Source organism: Ipomoea nil, unplaced genomic scaffold, assembly GCF_001879475.1.
Source record: "Ipomoea nil cultivar Tokyo-kokei standard unplaced genomic scaffold, Asagao_1.1 scaffold3321, whole genome shotgun sequence".
In the NCBI taxonomy this organism is placed as follows: domain Eukaryota; kingdom Viridiplantae; phylum Streptophyta; class Magnoliopsida; order Solanales; family Convolvulaceae; genus Ipomoea; species Ipomoea nil.
The window spans coordinates 975,017-994,420 of NW_017619749.1; the positions used below are offsets into that span (position 1 = coordinate 975,017).

Consider the following 19,404-nt stretch of genomic DNA (forward strand, 5'->3'; position numbering starts at 1 on the left):
ATATCTGATTAAATCGCCTATTACAAAAACAAGTGTTTATTATACTCATGCAATTCAAATAACAGATATACATATATAATTGTACTCGATACAAAAGACACCTTGACATCAAAAAAATCCCTTTTATGGTTTGCCTTGTAGTGTTGTTTAGGCATTTCTTATGAACGAAGTATGCGTGGATCACCTGCCTAAAGTGGACTCCACTTTATCCCTTTGTCCTTGAAGTGTTAACCAATCCCAATTCTATCAGTGTTCTACACAAAATGCTTTAGACCAAACCTCTTTTCCATCATATTCTTTTGCCTCCACTTAGAAATGTCCATTCAATTACAAGTTAGAAAAAGTTGACACATTGGGAAAATATTATATGTATTAAAAGTTAAAAATATTTCTCAGTTTCACAAAATTTTTCTAGTATGATTTACTTTTTTGGTATAGTTTGCAGGCCAGAGTGGAATGAGATAGGGAATCCTTAGCATGGAAGGATTCGAAAATGGAAAGAGTGAAGGAGCCTGCAGTGCATATTAAAACATTGTTCCTGGTTTAAAAAATGTCATCATTCCATCGTCGTCCTCCCAAAGCCAAACAGATTGGAGCATTACAGCATGGCAAATCTTCTTTACAGTTCATATTTCTTATTTCTCTTCCTTTTCCAGCTTTCAGGTAATCAAGATTGTTTCTTTTTTATGTTTTACTGGTTGGTTCTTCTAGTTCAGATTAATTGAGTAGTTTTCATGGCAATAATGCAGATGCTCAGTCATTCATTGGGGTGAATTATGGCCAAGTGGCGAATAATCTGCCGGCGCCGGAGGCGACGGCTAAGCTCCTGCAGTCTACTTCCATTGAAAAGGTTCGGTTGTACGGAGCGGACCCGGCGATGATAAAAGCGTTAGCGAATACGGGCATTGGGATCATGATCGGAGTGGCTAACGGTGATATTCCGGCGATGGCCGCCGACCCCGGCTATGCCAAGAGTTGGATAGGTGCCAACGTTCTTGCCTTCTACCCGGCCAGCAAGATCATGACCATCAACGTTGGGAATGAGATTCTGTACTCCGGCGACCGGAATCTGATCACCCAGCTCTTGCCGGCGATGCAGAATCTCCAGAACGCACTTAATTCCGCCTCCGTCGGAGGGAAAATCAAGGTTTCGACGGTCCACGGGATGTCTATGCTGGTCTCCTCGGAGCCGCCGTCGTCCGGGAGATTCGATCCGGCCATAACGGACTCCCTGAAAGACTTGCTCAGCTTTATAGACGCCACCGGCGCTCCTTTCTTGATCAACCCTTACCCGTTTTTCGCGTTCCAGAGTGACCCCCGGCCGGAAACGCTAGCCTTCTGTTTATTCCAACCAAACGGCGGCAGATACGACGCCGGCTCAAAGATAACGTACATGAACATGTTCGACGCGCAGTTGGACGCCGTCAGGACGGCGTTAAACGCGATGGGGTTCAAGGGAGTGGAGATTGCGGTGGCGGAAACGGGGTGGCCGTACAAGGGAGACAGCAATGAGGTTGGTCCCAGCGTTGACAACGCCAAGGCCTACGTTGGCAACCTCGTTTCTCACCTGAGGTCCATGGTCGGAACTCCATTGATGCCGGGAAAATCAGTGGACACCTATCTGTTCGCATTGTACGACGAGGATCTGAAGCCCGGACCAACGTCCGAGAGATCCTTCGGTCTCTATAACACCGATTTAACCATGACCTATGATGCTGGACTTTCAAAATCATCCACCCAGGTAATCTCACTCACAATTGCCCCTTAATTGCCTCTTCTATGCTTCAATTTAGTATCAGAGTCAGCTCCATTGTTCCTTGAAGCCCATAAATATGCAGTTCAATTATCAGTTTAAACTTTTAGTTGAGATAGAGCACATGCTTCAGTTGAAACGCTAGTACGATAATTTACATGATAGCATTTTTGTTGAATAATAATATAATACAGACTCCGACGACGCCAAAGAGTGCTCCGGCGATCGGTCCTCCGGCGTCAAAGAAGAATAGTAGCTGGTGGTGCGTGCCCAAGGGTGGGGTATCAGATGCCCAGTTGCAAGCAAATCTAGATTATGCTTGTGCACTACAAGGAATTGATTGTAGCCCAATCCAGCCCGGAGGGGCCTGTTTCGAGCCCAACACAATCGCATCTCATGCTACATACGCCATGAACCTCGTATACCAATCATCGGAAAAGAATTCATGGAATTGTGATTTCTCACAAACAGCCACCCTCACCTCCAACAATCCTAGTAAGCTTCGATCTCATCCCCAACTTTTTTTTGTTTTTTTTTTTGGGCACGGCTAAACCCAACTTTATCTTTTGTTGTGTAGGTTATAATGGATGTAGCTATCCTGGGGGAAGTGTCTGATCTGAGAAGGCTGTGTAATCAACTTGTAGGTGTCCATGTTTGAGTGGTTGTTTATTCTTATTGTTGTGTACTACGTTGGTGAATGGTGAGGAAAGTAGATTTTGCGTGGATAAGAATGAAGGATTCATGCAAACAAGTTTTCTATTTATGAGTGATCTTTCCTTAATGTAAACTAATGGACTTCCAACATTATTGTGTGTTACGTTGTATTTTAATGGACCTCAAATCCTTTGGGCCTCTTTTGGTTATTTATTGGACTTTTTTTTTTTGCATTGGATTCTCACTCTGGATGCCCAATCAACAATTCAACATTCAATAGAACATGATTCTTGTACCAAAAAGTTATGGATTTGATTCTTACCCACATCTTCTTGATTGGTGTCTTGTTTTCTATTTCTTGCACTAAATTTTTTTGGTCATAATAATTAGAGTCAATACCCAAAATCGTCCTCGACTATAGTGGTTTTTCTCAATTTCGTCCTATACGACTTTGGTGACCTAATATCGTCCCAGACTTTTGTGTTTCGCGCAATTTTGTCCCAGACTTTTGTGCTTTTGCTCAATTTAGTCCATCATTTGTTATTCTGTCCATTTGGTGTTAAATAAATAGACAATTAAGTAATTTTAATATTGGCATCTCTTTACTCATAAACATGTGAACTGTGAAATCCCTTTTTTTTTTACGAATTACTCCCAGAATTACTCCTAAAACTGCGAATATAAAATTTGATTTGCAAGTCCGGGAGTAATTCTGGGTGTAATTCGTACAAGAAAGAGGAATTTCGCACTTCACAAGTTGAAAGTAAAGAAAGATCAATATTGACATTACTGAATTGTCCCTTTATTTAACACCAATTTGACGGAATAAGAAATGAAGGACGAAATTGAGCGAAACACAAAAGTCTGGGACGATATTAGGTCACCAAAGTCGTTTAGGACGAAATTGAGAAAAACCACTATAGTCGAGGACTATTTTGGGTATTAACTCATAATAATTATGTATTTAAAAAAAATTTAATTCATTATTTCTAACAAACACAATTCTTTCTTTTGTAATCAAAGAAAACAATGAGAACAATTTGATATGGATCTTATGAATATATAAACACTCCATTCACAACTTCCGTTGTTGTCCAGCGGTTAGGATATCTGGCTTTCACCCAGGGGACCCGGGTTCGATTCCCGGCAACGGAATCCCTGCAGTTTTTTCTACCGCCGGCGAAGGTTAAATCCTTTGGGCCTGTTTTGCTTTTGGACATTTGTTGCATTGGGCCCTGTATGCCCAAAAAACAATTCGACATTTAAAATTCATAAAAACAAGAATGATCAATACTTGTCATGAAAGGATGAGTGAGTAAATATAGAACATGATTTCTGCAAAAATTTGTCAACATTTTCTTGATTGATGTTTTGTTTTTTTGTTTCCATTATCTGCACTAAATTTGTTTGTTCATTTTAATTATATATTTTTAAAAAATTTAATTCATTATTTCTAACAAACACAATTCTATTTTGTAATCAAAGAAAAAACAGAACAATTTCATAAGCTGTTAAAAAGATATATAAACACTCCCTTCTCAACTTCCGTTGTCGTCCAGCGGTTAGGATATCTGGCTTTCACCCAGGAGACCCGGGTTCGATTCCCGGCAACGGAATCCTTATTCTTTTTAAACTACCGGCGGCGGCATATTTGAGCTTTAACGTTTTCCCGTGTTTTTCTCTACATCTAATCTCATGTTTTTTTTTTTTTTTTTTTTTTTTTTTTGAAAATCATCTAATCTCATGTTTGTGTTCTTAATTACCAAATGTTTTCGTCAAGAAGTATGCCTAACTTCTATTAATTTAATACGGATTATGCCTAACTTCAATTAATGCCTACTAAGTACTAATAGATGTGTCACCTACAACAATTTTTTACCTTGAACAAATTCATGAATCATATATTTGTGCAGGACTAGACAAAAAAAAAAATGTGAGTTTTGTCCAAGTAGCAAAAACATCTTGAGTCTTGAATGGCTTAAACTCAACCTTAATCAATAAGAACAACAAACTCAAGTTATTCAATTTTAATAAAAAGATAACTCTGTAGTTTATAGTTTAATATTTTAACTTAATTTATGTTTTGGTCTATCCCGTTCTTTCGCTCACAACCAAAAGCTCTGTCTAAGCTGGGAGAGACTAACGTTGCTTCATTCATATCCTCATAGGCTATGTTTTCTTTTTATAATTAGTATATTTACATCGAGTTCGGACTCTTGATATTAAATTCATTAACGACTAATTTTAGGGATTTGTTGGTAGCCCATTACCCATGATTTAGCACGTATACCCCCATCTTTGAGTACATTGATAGTTGCTTAGAATGAGTATAAATACACATGGACACACCTTTATATATGCCATATCTTAACGCACATCTCAATTATAAAATTTTATTCTCACATACATAGAATATTTAGTGTAGATAATAAAATGGTTTGTTTTTCTTCAGTTGTTGAGCTTATGATGTGGGTGCTTGGCGGCTACTACTAAACTATTATCAATCCACAACGAATCAAAGGTGCGTTCTATTTCAACTTAAAGTATGAACTAATAGTGAAACTACGCATTATATTTGATATATTGTATGTTCAACACCAAGATAGGGTTACAGGTCGGGTATTCGGGTGTTTTGTTAAAAGAAGAATTATGTGGAAATGTGAGTGTTCCAGCAGCAGGATTTATGGTGAAGAAAGAATGCATTTTGAGTGGTAACCAAACAAAAGATATCTTAAATTTCATGTAAGTAAATGACATGAAGTTTGGTTCCTGTTGCTTTCAATTTCTTCTACTTTCTAGCCTGATCCAGGGGCTATGATCTGGTTTCTTAGCTGCATCATGAATTCACCATCATATTCATTCTCTTCTTCCCTCAACTTCTTCTCGAGCAATGGCAATGGCGTTTTCTGGAGTTGAACTGCCGCCTCTTCTCTCTTTCTTCGCGATTGCATCAGTTATCTTTGTGTACGTGGTAATCTGCTGCCTTATTCTTGAATACATTGGGGGAAACGGGGAGTCCCACGAGGAGCCTTTGCCAGCAGATGCAAGGTTTTCGGGGTTATCAAATGAAGACCTGCAAGAGATGGGCTGTTTTTATCATCGAGGTAAAGAAAAACCAACCTGCGCTATCTGTCTGGATTGTCTCCGGGAAGCAGAACTGTGCAGAAGTTTTCCGGGTTGTAACCATGTGTTTCATGCTCAATGTATCGATCCTTGGCTGGCAAGAAGGCACACTTGTCCTACTTGTCGAGCGCCTTTTCAACCAAAGCTTCTGTATTGAATCAACAAACTCTGCAATTCTTGTATATGCATAATCCAAATCTAGCAATTTGTATCAGTTAATGGTCCCATGCTATTCCAATGATAAAAACTGCAACCAAAAATTGACAGGAGATGTTTCCAAAAACTATGATTTATTGATCAGGATGAACCCCAGAGTGTTCATATAGATACAATGTCATAGTGACATCGATACTTCTATTCTCATCTCAAATCAAAGATCAGAGTAGATGTGATACAAGTACACAAACAACAATTATTTTGCAACACAGGATGGTGGGTGGTTCACGAAATCACCAAGACGATACCAATTGGCTAAAAATCAGGGAAATAAATAAGATGGTTGAAGACTAAAAGATAGTAATGCTCTTATGGTTTCATGATCATTGATAAACCTCAACAATCTCAGGAGTGGCGTGGAGCTCTACTACCATCTGTGCGATTCTTTCACCGACCTTCACTTCATAATCAGTATCAGCATGGTTGAATAAGATCACGAATACTGGATCTTTATCCAAATCAACCACTCCAGCTCCAACTTGAAGGGAGTATCTCCATGCCCTACTCGATCTTCCAGCTGCAAACCAGAGCCACCAACTTTTCTTACGAAAAAAAAGAGGTAGGTACATTCATTCTAGACATAACTATATTGTGACAATGAAAAGAATTAGAGACATTAAGAAAGGGGAATCAGAAAAAAAGAAAAACACCGAAAGGAATATACCAATACGACCATAAGTTCCAGGCGGGAACTCTATACTTAAATCAGTAGGAACCTTAGCTTTACCTCGGGCTGGTACTACTGTATCTGCAGCACTGCACAAAACGAAAGATTAGATTTTAGATTATGATCGGGGAACGGTTTTTCCACAAAGTTACATTTGTGTTAAACCTACATGTTTTGAAGTAAAAAATATTGCTAATGTTTAGTTCAAACTTGAAACACAAGGACCTCACCTTTCTTTTCTGAACTTAATACATCCCTTTACTTATGAGAAAGTACTGTTAACTAAATAATGGCAACTTTTCATCTCTCTTTCCTAAGCCCAGAGCCGCTAGAAGAGGTAAATCGCAACACAACAGGTTCTTAGTGGAATTCGAAACTTCACATTATAACTGGAGCAAAACTTTAAGGTGATCGGTCAAACCAATCAAGATACATGGAAATTATAAACAAGGCCACAGAAAAGCCAGCATACATGTCTAATACACCATGTTATGTTTAAAAAAAAAAATAAAAAAATCCCCTTATTCCCCCTTTGTCAATGTTTCGAGGGATTAAGCATGAGATTGAAATTTTGGAGCAATTACAGAACTTTTTGATTCACTGACCACTTAAAGCTCAAACAACCCTTAATTAAGACATTCAACATTCATTCCAATGTTGGAAACACACTTGTTTTGGGCATTTCATCGAACAGCATGGGGGCACAGTCAATGCAGATGCATCATGCATTGGTGAATCCTGGGTCGGATCATGAGAATAGAAACAGAAGGAGGAAGGTTTACCTGAAAAGATCATACGCGGCGGACTGAGGAAACATTCTTTCGGGCAACATGGCCTTTTCAGAGAGTCTTGTCACTCTCAAAACCGGAATCCATTTCTTGATGGCTTCAGCTAGGTCCAACTGATGTTGCGTCGTCCCCACTGCCTCCTCCGGTTTGTTGGAGCTGTTTTCTTTGGCCATTGCTAAGAATTCTGTTGCTAAATGGAGTGAAAGAATGAAGAGTTTTTCCCTTTGAAATAACCCTTCTTACTATCTAACTGCTACCTACGACGACCTACGTACTATAATTCTCTACAATTTTTAGAGTTCATTTTCTGTACCCAATAAATAAATAATATTTTATTATCAAGCATCTTTGTTTCAGACTCTGACATTCCTTGAAAAGTTTAGGATCCAAATATGGTGGAAAATTAACTCTTTGAATTATAACATATACAAAAGTATAGAATAAATACTATTTATACAAGAGTCAATAGTACTTAAAAAAAAAAAAAAAAAAAAAAAAGTCTCATGAACCTCATTTATTTATTATCCATTTAAGTATTATATTGGTCATAAAATTTTGATAATAGTTAACACATTATTAGGCTTCATTACCTAAAATGAGACAACACAAATATTAGAAGCTCTTTTTTCAATATACTCAGGGTTTCCAAACACACCGTGACTAATCCTTTAACTGAATTGTAAACACCTCTTAGGCACCTCTTTTGGATGGGACACACCTCTTGTAGGCTCTATTCCCAAAGCTAATAATCGTACCCTTGACCTTTGGTTAAAAATGAATTAGCAAATAGGAAATAAACCTCAAGCCTAAGCCATGCTCTAATTAGAGATGCTCAAAATACTGAATCAACTATAACCCCTAGCCTTCTAAGCTAACAATGCGGGTTCGATTCCCACTACCCGCTATCTTTTATATCTATTCTATTTTATATATAGTTATAGTTTCTATTTCTATTAACTATTTAGATTTAACTATTTATATTCACATTAACTGCTTATAATAAATAATAAATAAATAAGAAAATGCCCATGGTAGAATTTCACAATTGAAGATAATATTGAAATAGAATTTCAGAATTTATATAAATCTAAAATGAAAATATGAAAATATATTCTATAAATATTTAGATTGCATAAATGTAAACGGGGTTCAATTCTTACCATGAACATTAAAAATTCAAATTTGACTCAACATAATATTTAGTATTTTTTACTTATTTTTTAATTTGATTTTGTGTTTAATAGTACTTTAAAGGTATTTTCGCCTCATTAACCGAACCAAACCAAAATTAGATTGATTCAATTTTCTATTTCACAAATCAAAATTGATTTATGAAGTTTAGACATTGTCAAGCAAATGCAGAAAGCATGGAGTGGTGAAATTTGAAAGACGAGAAAAGCAAAGTCATCTTAGGAAACATTTGCTGTCGGCAACAATGGCTGTCGGGCAGTTGAATTATTGGGAGCGCAGGCCACTTGTTGGAAGACGAGAAATTTGAAAAACAAACGCTAATTGAACTTTATTACATGAAATGGAAGTATGTATTACAATCATCATTACAACAAGAATCCTTTTGTCAATATTGCACTTTATTGTTCGTATAATTCTATGACTCTAGAGATGGTGCAGCTTCCGGACTGGCTATCCCTGTTCTGCAGCTAATTACCTTTCTTCTTGCCAGTTCCACTCTCCAATTCTCTGGTCAGATAACAATACAATACAGATTGATTTATGTTAAAGGGAATTACTTTTGAATAGCAGTGATGATGATGAATTCAAGAATTAGAGATGGCGGCACCTGGAATTGGATTGGATGGGAGGGGATTCTGGTTTGGCTTTGGAGTGAAGAGACATCTTGGCAATCTCAGTCACTGCAGCATCCCGGACAGCAGAGGAATCGCTCATCATATCCTCATACGCCGCCTCAAACGCTTCTTGCCAGAACTTTGGCAATCTTGCAGTTCTACTCTCTGTGTAGACATCCCACATATGCCTCACCACCTTCTCTCTTTCCTCCACTTCCTGCAGAAACCCAAAACACCAATCAGTTCAAGAAAATCTTTAACATATCAAGGGGAAAATGAAGAAATATACACATAATTCATTCATACCAAGAGATCAAGATCCTCATGGATGGCAGGAGAGTGAGGTTTTGCAGAAAGATGTTTCCAGTTCAGGCTGAGAGTGATGGAGCCAGTGAACATGGTCCAACCAGCTAGCAGAAGAATTGCAGCCAATACCCATAGCTTGTATTTGAAGCCTTCTTTCTTCTGAACACCATTAGTCTTTACTTGCGCCTCTTCGTCTCTCATCTCTTCATACAACAATCAAAGTACAGTGTCCTAAGTTGCCTGCTCAAAATTATTTGGAGGTGAAAGGGTTGATGTATAAGAGATTTACTACCGCTCATACACCGACGATGTAGTTGCCTCGGGACCACTGCTAATACATTCAAGGATCCCTTTTACATGGGGAAACTTCAGGCTTTAGGCTTATACAAACACAACAGCAACAAGAACAAAACAATTGATAGAAAGACACCTTTTTTATCATATCTGAAGCACAATATCAAAAAAGACATCAAATGCTGTTTCATTCATAATCTAAAAACAAAGGGACTTGATAGTTGATACTGTTCAAGTAAAAAGAAGATTTTCTAGAACATTTTAGGGAGTTACAAACTTGCAGTGTCACTATTTAATTCACCATATAATAAAGCCATAAATTCACAATAATGGAGAAGGCACACCGACAGATCACATGACAATCTATTCTGAATTGAGAGATGGTCATTTATTGGCAGATCACGTGAAAAGAATGTAACTTTCTATCATTCAACTCCAGTAGAAGAAATTGATGGTACCAAACATCACCATCACAAGTATATTGTATACAGTTAATCTAAGAATACAGTACAAGAATTAGAGCAAGATGGACACAGTAAAATCTTGATATACAACTGGGCTCAAATTTGTGTACTAAGAAGGTTTCCTGTTGTAACATCTATTTCATATTTGATCCATTATGTTGATGAATGGTCACAAGTCATCCGTGTAGTTATCAGCTCAAGAAACCCTTAGTTGCAACAACTCCAGCAGTCCAGCATTCTTGAAACTTCTGGTCCTGAGTTTTCCATAGGGATCACATGTTCTTACATATTAATTCATTATTAAACACTGCAAAATCCATTCACTTCAAAATGTTTATTGATACAGATCGTGAATCAGCTCAGAATTTGCTTATAATCAGAGACAAATTCATATGTCCAGACATAATTTAGCAAGTTCATCATTGAATTTCGGTGAAGTGAACCCAAAACTTAATTAAAAATGGACTCATATGTGAGATAAAAGTAACAAACACAAACTAAAAATACAAGTCCCTCAGAGCATTTCCATATAGGAAGAGTGCAGACATTCAACACGGCATCAGGTTCTGACCGCCCGTCTGCTTTTTCTCATCACTGAGAAATACTTTCAAGCCAATATCAAATGGCCAAGAACATAACTAATAACTAAATTAAAAAAAAAAAAAAACAAAACAAAAATTTAATCATAAAATGAGAAAGAAAAAAAAAAGGAAAAAAGAAAAATAACGACTTAATCAAGGCATCAGATAATAAGCGGAGTTTTGATCTACATCAAATTTCAGTGTGTAGGATAAGATTACTCGTCATTTGCCTTCTACCGATTGAATAACATCAAATTAACCAGTTAAAAACTGTTTTTACAGAAAAGAGAACAGTTTTAGCAGAAAACAGCAGTGAATATATCATATATCGCACAATCGAATCCAATATTCAAAGAAAAAAAAGGTTTGGCAATTGAATATGGGAAGGTCCATTTGACACCAGAGCAAAACAAAAATGCAATGGGCTGGTAAGCCAACCTATGTTCGATTTCTGCATCAGATGCATCTCCCTTACGCCATTGGAGACGCAAGGAGAGTGTAAATCCAATGCATTTTTTTTTCTAACAGCATATTCCCGCATGGAAAACAAATGCATAAAGATAACAAATTCTCCGAAAAAACAAACAAATTGAATGAAAACAGAGAGACGAGAAGCGTATCTACTTGGGCGGCCAGTAGCAATGTATAAATAGGATTTTGATAGAGGCTAGGGTTTCAACTTATTTGGATCAGCTGTAACATAGGCCCAGCAACTTATTTCCTTCTTTACTTCTTTTTTTTTTTTTTTAAAGTAAAATTACATTTTAAAATTAAAGTATTCCATATTTCAGTCATATATTTTTATTTTTAGATTACGAGAAAAATCTGTTGCAAGTAAAATGTACTCCGTAATAAAAAGATCTTGGGTAATGAGCACGATTGAAATATTACTAATAAAAATTAATTTAATGATACTTTGTATTTAAATACAAAAATACAAAAATCATGTTTTAATATTTTATTTTTTTAAATATAATTCAATAATCTAAAAGCCAAACTAATAGAAGTTGTATAAGACTTAAAAATGTAATGTCCGTGATAAAGTAAAATATGATTGTAGTACGATTGTATTATTCTTCATATGTATAAAGGCAAGTTACAAGAATCAGCTAACCGGACGGGTTGCCTTTGTTACTTGACATACAGGCCTTAGTGATGAAGTCTGGTAAACGTGACAGTGAGTTTCCGAGCTCTAGATTGTTGCTTTGGTAAACAACTAAAAATCCCATCTAACGGCATTAAATGCAGTATTTATAGCGGTTCAAGGAACAACTACCGGTCCTTCGACATGTTGGCCGCGTTACGGGCACACGGCTATGCATCGGGGTCAGAAATCGGTCTGGTCGAAAGGAACCACGTGTCGATAGATTCCTGAATAAACGTAAGATCAATCAATCTTCCGCAGCAGTCCGGCAATGACCTAGCAAGGTCGGGAGAAGGCGATGCTCCGTTTAGGACAGTATATCTCTCGAGGGAGCTCGGTGAACTTGTGTGATCGAGAAAATTAACTAATCGGTCCAGAATTGACCGATTTAGGCTAAGTGTAACTTGTGTTTACAAGACCGGTCAACAACATGACGTAAATCGCGAGAAATAATTCCTATCAGTTAGAAATCATTTCGAGACAAAATTAAGGACACAATGTTAGCGCATTCAATTCCATTTTATAAATAACAAAAATTATATAGTCACTATTTAAAATTACATACTGATTATGTCTATCTTATTTAATAATGTGCAAGACTTAATATAACAAACTGGATAAAGAAAATAAGAACTAAACTAGTAACTTTTGAAATCATGCTTTGCGGGCATTAGCATCCAATTCATTGTTCACCATGCTCATTGCCCATCTCAATATCCGCAGGGGGCAAAAAGCTCTCCATACACAAACCACAAATGTTAAAATCGATCTCTTCAAGCTTCCATACCTCCTCAATCTTGAGCCTATTGCTCCTGTTATTCCCATACCTGTAAATCGTTGCAGCCGTCTTCCCAGCATGCGCGATGTTCACACCTTCCACGTATTTGTAGTCTTCAAGCGATGATTCCATGCTTGTTTCCCAGAACACAAACTCGTTATCTCCCTTGCCTGTCTTCATCTTCACCAACTTTGTGTCGCGGAATTGGATTAGCAGCCCTGTTCTTTGGCTAAAACTTCCCCAGATGGTGTGGTGAACCACTTTTATGTTGGGTGTAGTTTGTGCGTCCAGAATTTCCGCCCCCGTCTCCAGCTTCAGGACGAAACACTCTTCTCCCTCCACGCCCTTTTCTCCAATACAGGCACCATTCAAGAACAAATTCGCGGTTGATCTGGGGTCTAACCCCTATACATACATCGTGCGTTTAACGTGTTTGTTATAATGCCTCACAGACAAATGAGCGGGATTTTTAGTGTTACCTGGAAGAACATTCTGAGAGGCCTTGGAGGGCCTCTGGAGACATTAGAGTTGGAAGAAGATTGGGTCCAAGCAACCTTGCCATCACTGCCGGCACTGATCTTGTGACCTGAGATGACCAATTCTAGGAACCACAAATCAGGGTTCTTCTGCCACAGCACAAATCCTCCGACCTCGAGGTTGGGCGTAGAGTTGAAAATGTCGCTCTGGTTCATACACGAGGTTGTCATCTTCACCTCCCCCACCGCATACATGCTGTTCATGGAATTTAGAGCAGCATTGCCCCCTGTTGCAGCTACATATTGTTGCACTATATACTTCGCTGTTGAAGCCTCCTGTTTAATTCATTAGCGCATTCTATATTTCCATTTCTAATTCAACATATATACGAACAGGGAAAAAGATACATACAAGGGAACAGTCTCTGACAGGCATGGAGATAGCGTGGTCGGATTGAACATTGAAAGGGATGAGCGCGGAGCCAACGATCTTAAGCAGGAAAAGAACATGTTCGTTGCAAGATAGAGGCAAAGAATTGTCAGCATATTGTGCTGCCCTTATGCAATTCCGGAGGTTGCGCCACCCTTGGGTGGTGGCGCTGTTGTTGTTGCTGCTGCCGCTGCCGCCTATCTCGTCAAACATTTCATCCGGTACCGGAACCTCAAGCACCGTGTCCAGGCCATCTTCGTTGCCCAAATTTGGACACAGTTTTCTCATAGGAAGAGGAGAGAGGGTAGGGGGTTGCAATGATGGGAGGAAGAATCAAGAATGGTTGAATTGGGGAGAAAAGAAATTGTAGGAAGATGTATGCATGGACGCATGGTGACTAAGGCCTAAGGTGTTCCTTGTTTATAGGGATAAGCTAATATGTTTCTCTTTTTTAAAATAAATAAATAAATAAAAAGGTTTAAGGGAAATGAAATGAATATCAGTAAGCAATGGATTAAAACTGCAGTAAGCGAATGTATAAAATGTATTCCATGTACACTCAAGAGGTATGTTTACGGTACAACACATTCAAACAACAAACTCAGGCAGCAGTGCTCATAAACCATAAACCTTTGGCACCTAAACATGAACTGAGAAAGTTATTTGATCAGTTACACTACAAGAATGGAATGGGCGTAAGACAAGAATTGTCCTAATGATAACGAAAGTGAAATGCCTGCAAGCTTCAGCATCTCCGATTCCTTTGCTTTGCTCAAGCAATGAATTAGACAGATGAACAAGTATCAAGAATGTCCGAAGTTTTGATACCTTCGCAAGTGTACTTTAGCATTCTTGTTTTTCACCACAAGGCGGCATTGGAGAGGTTACAGCATCATCAAAGTAGTTCACGCTGCAGAGCATGCCACCAGCTTCATCCGCAAAAGTTATTTTTCTTTCCTTTTGGGCAGTGCCACTAGAAGAAGGGCCACAATTTTGATTCAGTTTCCGCATTTCCTGTGGCATTAAAATAAGATTAAATGCTAAAAATGTACTGAACAATAAAGACAGGCACTTGTGTCAGTGTGTGAGCAGAAATTAAAATAGAGTTTAATTTTTATTGACCAATTGTAGGAAACAATACAAACCATGATTTTACAAAAGCGGGTGCAGTCCCTTGTCATCAAGGACAGCCACTTCTTTGCTGTTTCTTCAACTTTCTTTGTGTTATTTAATGCGTTCCTCACCTGCATTGACACAAGATTGTATTCAAGATTAAAAAAGATACTACTAGTGCATTTCCATCTTGGATTAAATACAAATGTGGCACAGCAGCACTTCTGAACTTTAAATGGACTATACATTATCCAAACTTGTACCACAAAGATAAGATAGGATATCAGGCAATTCATTAATCTAGTTATGGAATAAAATGTGAAATATGTCAATGGTAACATACCTCATCCGCTTCGTTTTTCAAGTAAGCATTACGATATGCTTCAAAGAGCAACTTTTCTTCCACCATCTCTTTCATAGACTTCAACTCATCCATGAGCTTCATTGTAAGAGACTCAAAGTCATGCATCTGCCGTTGTGAAAATGCTATAGCACTTTCAGAACAGCTGTCAATAGAGGTGCACCCTGTGCTAAATTGAGGTAGAGATCGAGAAAATTGGGGATTGTCTGAATTGCTTTTATTTGGGGAACCTTTTTGGCTAATAATCTTCAATCGTTTAGCAATGTCCTTGCGCTTTATGATAACTTTTGGTTGGCGAACTGGAGGAGATAATTCAGAATTTTCATCTTTGCCACAGCTGACAACACCTGTCCCAACCAGGAGTTTTTCTTTGCATTCTGAAACAAATTTGTGCAAAGAAATACTGATCAGTGTGCTTGAGAGCAAATTGAAATTGATTTATTCTTAGAAATTAAATGTATGAAGCAATGAGTCAATTTGCATCACATAAAAGAAATCATGGATAGTGGAAGATTTTAATACTGATTAAAATGGATAACAAATTGAATTGATTTAGAAATGTTTGCTCTAATAGCAACTTGAAAATTATTTATTCTTAGAGACGAGTCAATAGCAGAAATCATGGACAGATGGAACACTTTAATAATTTAGAAGAAATGGAGTGCTCAAAATACAGTACAAGTGACCGTGACTTACTGTAATTTTCTGCCTCATCAAACGAATCTGCAGAGGTCATTGCCTGACAAAGTCCTGCTTGGGAAGATGGGGAAATAGCCTAAAAAAAAGCAACACGGTTGTGAGCTAACTTCAAAAATACAAACAAAGTCAATATCCATAGTGTATAGAGGGACCTAACCTTTCGCATAGAAGGAAACCTCTCAGGAGTTTGTTGCAGCTCTGATGTTGATACCAGACTTGCAACATTTGAATATTGACTTTTCATAGTAGAACTTTTTTCTTCAACCGTGCATGGAGACTTCTTTCCATCCACCTTTGATGACTCAGATTGTAGTGCATCATGATTCAAACAACTATTTGTTGTATCAGCAGAGGAATAGTTTGAAAGTTGATTTAAGGAAGAGGGGCTGGCTTTTACAGATATTAAATCATCATAAGTGCTTGAGTTAATATCGGAACCCCCAGATGAGAAAATATTCTCAAGAGGTCTAGTTGTAGAAACATTTTGCTCAGTTGAACAAAATTCTTCCTTGGTTTCATCTTCAGGCATGTAAATATCACCTGCGTGATGAATATCAGCAGAATCAACTTTACCAGTTATTGTTGCATCAGAAATGCAGGATTCAAAATTGCAGCTGTTTTGCCCTGAAATCACATGCTGATTCAAATGCAAGTCCAAATTTTTGTCCCTAGAAGGTAATACTATTTCCAGATGGCCTCCATGAGGATGTGGCTCAACACATTCCATGTTATCATTGAGAGTACAACATTGCTGTTCTTCAGCAAACAACATAGGCCCATTTCCCTGAACTTCAATGGTTTCAGGAACTTCAGTAGATATCAATCCACTGCAGCTGAATTCTTCATGACAGTTAATGGAAGAGCAATCAGTAAAAGAATTTGTGCTTTGATTGGCAGAAAACTCAGGCTTCTGAACCTGAGCTTCGAGTTCAGCCAACGACAGCAAATCCACATCTGATAACACAGGTACTTCTGAGGGGAAACTTGCGAGAGAACTTGTGCTTGGGAAGTTAGAGAACTCGTGCTCAGTAACTTCAGCTTTGACAGTTGTAAGTGAAGCTGAATCCCCTTCGAATCGCACAGTAACATCAGAATCCATAATTTGTTCTGTTTTGACTGAGATAGAGGTCTTAGAACAAGGAAACATGCTGCTGTTGGTGCACTTTCTCTTAGCTTTTGAGTTCTTTGAGAATTTTGATTTAAAAACTCTGAGAGGGACCTTGAGATCTTCATCTTCCTCTTGCTGAGAATTAACATCTTCCTGTTCTGGACTTGCATCACAAAGACTTGGAAGTTTCCTTTTCTTGGATTTGCATCTCTCCTTGAGTTGTTTCAGTGTCATCTTTGCAAAAATATAGTCATTTGAGTCACTGTCATCATCTTTATCATCACTGCCACAGCAAACAATTTCATTAATTTCAGTGTCAATCTCCCTTAATGTTCTATCTGCAACTGGCAGTGATTGGCTTTCACCCTTGACACTGGTAATGCCACACACTGAATCGGCATACTTTTCTGGGGAATTGAGAGAAGTAAAGGCTTTAGATCCTTTAGTATCTTTGGTTTCATATATGTCCTTCAGTGCTTTGAAAGCAAGAGCAGGTTTGCCATGGGAGTTCACATTGCACACTTTTACCACCAACCCATCCCTTATAGTTTTTATAAAGCACAAATTACTGCATCTCCTTAGCTCCATTCTCTAACCAGTTTAACTATTGCTCAGTTGCACACACTGCTATATCAGGAGAAGTGTGGCATCAAAAATTCCAATTTATTCACCTCTGACCCAATGAAAACAAGTAATCCCAGAACCTGAAGTGAATATAAATATTAGGGTTACTATGCCCTGTACTGGAAATCTATAGAACAAACAAAGACAGCAACATTTGATAAATTATAAACATAGTTCATTTCAACTCAGAAGCAGCTGAGGAATCCCAATAAACATGTTACCAAACAGACAGAAGTGCAACATTTTACTTAACACAGTTGATTTTACTCTAGAATGGAAGAACAAGCAACATAAAATCCACATGGAGTAATAGAATAACCAAACACTCAGCAGTCAAGTTAAAATGAAAAAAAAAAAAAAAAAAAAGTGCTGTAAACCATGGCAAATGTAAACTACCGAATATTATAACCCTGACCTTCCTATTTTAATCATGTACAGGAATTTCAAGAAAACCACAGAAAGTCAACATAAATTACTCTTTTGAAAGGGGTAATTAAGCAGAAAACACTGTCCTTTTTTATTTGGCCACCTGAAGTTATTTAAGCATTGAGTGTGAAACTGGAAACTGCAAGGAAATCAAATGACACTCTTTAACACAGCAAACACATATTTTATTTCTTCAGTTTACAACTATAGATCTAGAAGCTTTACCAACATATGCATATAGAAATTAGATTCACTTGGTCAGTAAGCGGGGATTTCAATGTTATTTCCAGACCGGTGAGTGGACTGACTTACACAGTGCATATCTGATTACCGTCCGAATCGTTGTGGTTCTAAAAGCAATCAGTTCACTTGCAAATTTTATAAGATGTCGGATACAATGTATCAAATTTCATGCGTTTATGCTTCAAAATCAAATAACAAAAGCACGCAAAAGGTATAACACTATGAACAAAACCCTAAATCACTACGCAGTCGAATTGAATCTATTGAAAGACAATTGTACCTTCCAAAAGCAAACACCAAGGTAAGCTAAGAAACCAAAGCCTGAATATCACAGATCTGTCTGAAAAACACGCGATTGATTGAACTCCACTGCTCTCTGACCTGTATTCGCGAGGATTTGGAGGACACTATAAGCAAAGAGCCAGCGAGCTCGAGCTATATGCAGAAGAGAAACTCGCGCCAACTATTCGGCGGGAACTAGGGCTTATATTTCAAGGAGGAAACTTTAAAAAATTCATTGTGTACCTTTACTCTTTTGGCCATTATAATAGGGATAATTTCACTTCGACCCCTTCATATTTATGTCAGTTACAAAACACCCCCTCCCACTTTTATTTTAGTAAGGAAAACTTCTATCTTATTTCTTTTCTCTCTTTTTTTTTAGTCAAAAAGAAAGCACAATCACTACCGTATAGTATTTGTGGGATCAACATTATTTTACATAGGATAATTAATTTGATAAATTTGCAATAGAAAAACTTTGTGTGATAATTGATAGGATGTTGACAATAATCAAAATAAAATAAAATAAAAATTGCTACCCATGTTTTTTTTTAAGGATCATATAACACATGCTATATTATTTATTTATTTTTTAAGAAAGGTGAAAGTTCAAAGTAAGCTTTGGAACGGCATTATTCTCTATCGAAGGAAGGTTTTTTGGCTGCCACCAATGGTCAATTACGTTGTCCCAAGGACCCCTATTCAGCTGAAGTTATGGCTTGTCATGATGGCCTCTCTTGGTTGAAAGAGCAATAGATAACTAGTGTTCGGGTTGAATTTTATTGTGCAAACGCCATCAAAAAGTCTCACCAAAATGAGGAAGGATATGTCTTATTATGGAGTATGGACACACTTTGAAACATTGTTTCAGACTATTAGCTAGCTTCGATACTATTAGTTTTTATCATATTAGAATGTCAGCGAATTTGGTTGCCCATATAACGCTAAGGTTGTGAGCACTCAATATGGCCCTAAGAGTTGGAAAAATATTTCACTAGACTTTATTATACCCTCGTAATAATATTTTGTTAGTTTTTGGTTTAACAAAAAAAAAATAATAATAATAATA

General features: G+C 37.5%; 5 protein-coding genes and 2 non-coding genes across 8 annotated transcripts; 3 read left to right on the forward strand and 4 right to left on the reverse strand.

Annotated features, from left to right (window-relative positions):
* The first annotated feature begins 498 nt into the window (after nt 1–498).
* On the forward strand, nt 499–2,622 carry LOC109170564 (glucan endo-1,3-beta-glucosidase 7-like). The gene is made up of 4 exons (XM_019319729.1): nt 499–663; nt 750–1,741; nt 1,948–2,248; nt 2,331–2,622. Exons 1-4 carry the CDS (start codon nt 606–608, stop codon nt 2,366–2,368), a joined length of 1,389 nt encoding a protein of 462 aa, XP_019175274.1. The 5' UTR covers nt 499–605; the 3' UTR covers nt 2,369–2,622.
* Nucleotides 2,623–3,490: 868 nt separating this feature from the next.
* Nucleotides 3,491–3,562, forward strand: TRNAE-UUC. The gene has a single exon. It is a non-coding gene; the product is annotated as a tRNA-Glu (tRNA).
* A 389-nt stretch (nt 3,563–3,951) lies between these two features.
* On the forward strand, nt 3,952–4,023 carry TRNAE-UUC. The gene has a single exon. It is a non-coding gene; the product is annotated as a tRNA-Glu (tRNA).
* Nucleotides 4,024–5,803: 1,780 nt separating this feature from the next.
* On the reverse strand, nt 5,804–7,545 carry LOC109170566 (deoxyuridine 5'-triphosphate nucleotidohydrolase-like). 2 transcript variants are annotated; one of them, XM_019319733.1, is made up of 3 exons: nt 7,196–7,545; nt 6,474–6,502; nt 5,804–6,263 (listed from the first exon to the last, which is right to left on the reverse strand). In XM_019319733.1, the coding sequence occupies exons 1-3, from the start codon at nt 7,372–7,374 to the stop codon at nt 6,070–6,072; spliced, it is 402 nt and encodes a 133-aa protein (XP_019175278.1). In that variant the 5' UTR covers nt 7,375–7,545; the 3' UTR covers nt 5,804–6,069. The 2 variants fall into 2 exon arrangements, with proteins under 2 accessions (XP_019175278.1, XP_019175276.1); XM_019319731.1 differs by having other exon boundaries at nt 6,411–6,502; nt 7,196–7,541.
* Nucleotides 7,546–8,694: 1,149 nt separating this feature from the next.
* Nucleotides 8,695–11,293, reverse strand: LOC109170413. The gene is made up of 3 exons (XM_019319524.1): nt 9,313–11,293; nt 9,000–9,223; nt 8,695–8,899 (listed from the first exon to the last, which is right to left on the reverse strand). Exons 1-3 carry the CDS (start codon nt 9,511–9,513, stop codon nt 8,860–8,862), a joined length of 465 nt encoding a protein of 154 aa, XP_019175069.1. The 5' UTR covers nt 9,514–11,293; the 3' UTR covers nt 8,695–8,859.
* Nucleotides 11,294–12,380: 1,087 nt separating this feature from the next.
* LOC109170414 lies at nt 12,381–13,957 on the reverse strand. The gene is made up of 3 exons (XM_019319525.1): nt 13,462–13,957; nt 13,053–13,385; nt 12,381–12,978 (listed from the first exon to the last, which is right to left on the reverse strand). Exons 1-3 carry the CDS (start codon nt 13,765–13,767, stop codon nt 12,478–12,480), a joined length of 1,140 nt encoding a protein of 379 aa, XP_019175070.1. The 5' UTR covers nt 13,768–13,957; the 3' UTR covers nt 12,381–12,477.
* A 35-nt stretch (nt 13,958–13,992) lies between these two features.
* On the reverse strand, nt 13,993–18,511 carry LOC109170410. The gene is made up of 6 exons (XM_019319520.1): nt 18,334–18,511; nt 15,810–17,464; nt 15,650–15,728; nt 14,936–15,330; nt 14,625–14,723; nt 13,993–14,493 (listed from the first exon to the last, which is right to left on the reverse strand). The coding sequence occupies exons 2-6, from the start codon at nt 17,346–17,348 to the stop codon at nt 14,323–14,325; spliced, it is 2,283 nt and encodes a 760-aa protein (XP_019175065.1). The 5' UTR covers nt 17,349–17,464; nt 18,334–18,511; the 3' UTR covers nt 13,993–14,322.
* Nucleotides 18,512–19,404: the final 893 nt, after the last annotated feature.

Bases quoted from the DNA above. Each gene is read 5' to 3' on its own strand.
- LOC109170410 (XM_019319520.1), bottom strand. From the start codon at position 17,348: ATGGAGCTAAGGAGATGCAGTAATTTGTGCTTTATAAAAACTATAAGG. The intron at 15,729-15,809 runs GTTAGGTCCCTC...GCTTTTTTTTAG, and splicing joins GGTTTCCTTCTATGCGAAAG to GCTATTTCCCCATCTTCCCA. The intron at 15,331-15,649 runs GTAAGTCACGGT...AATTTGTTTCAG, and splicing joins TGATGAGGCAGAAAATTACA to AATGCAAAGAAAAACTCCTG.
- LOC109170566 (XM_019319731.1), bottom strand. From the start codon at position 7,374: ATGGCCAAAGAAAACAGCTCCAACAAACCGGAGGAGGCAGTGGGGACG. The intron at 6,503-7,195 runs GTAAACCTTCCT...CGTTTTGTGCAG, and splicing joins GCCGCGTATGATCTTTTCAG to TGCTGCAGATACAGTAGTAC. The intron at 6,264-6,410 runs GTATATTCCTTT...TCTGGTTTGCAG, and splicing joins TGGAACTTATGGTCGTATTG to CTGGAAGATCGAGTAGGGCA.
- LOC109170564 (XM_019319729.1), top strand. From the start codon at position 606: ATGGCAAATCTTCTTTACAGTTCATATTTCTTATTTCTCTTCCTTTTC. The intron at 664-749 runs GTAATCAAGATT...GCAATAATGCAG, and splicing joins CTTCCTTTTCCAGCTTTCAG to ATGCTCAGTCATTCATTGGG. The intron at 1,742-1,947 runs GTAATCTCACTC...AATATAATACAG, and splicing joins TTTCAAAATCATCCACCCAG to ACTCCGACGACGCCAAAGAG.
- LOC109170413 (XM_019319524.1), bottom strand. From the start codon at position 9,513: ATGAGAGACGAAGAGGCGCAAGTAAAGACTAATGGTGTTCAGAAGAAA. The intron at 9,224-9,312 runs GTATGAATGAAT...GGGTTTCTGCAG, and splicing joins ATGAGGATCTTGATCTCTTG to GAAGTGGAGGAAAGAGAGAA. The intron at 8,900-8,999 runs GTGCCGCCATCT...TTATCTGACCAG, and splicing joins CCCATCCAATCCAATTCCAG to AGAATTGGAGAGTGGAACTG.
- LOC109170414 (XM_019319525.1), bottom strand. From the start codon at position 13,767: ATGAGAAAACTGTGTCCAAATTTGGGCAACGAAGATGGCCTGGACACG. The intron at 13,386-13,461 runs GTATGTATCTTT...TGAATTAAACAG, and splicing joins CTGTCAGAGACTGTTCCCTT to GAGGCTTCAACAGCGAAGTA. The intron at 12,979-13,052 runs GTAACACTAAAA...ATGTATGTATAG, and splicing joins CTCTCAGAATGTTCTTCCAG to GGGTTAGACCCCAGATCAAC.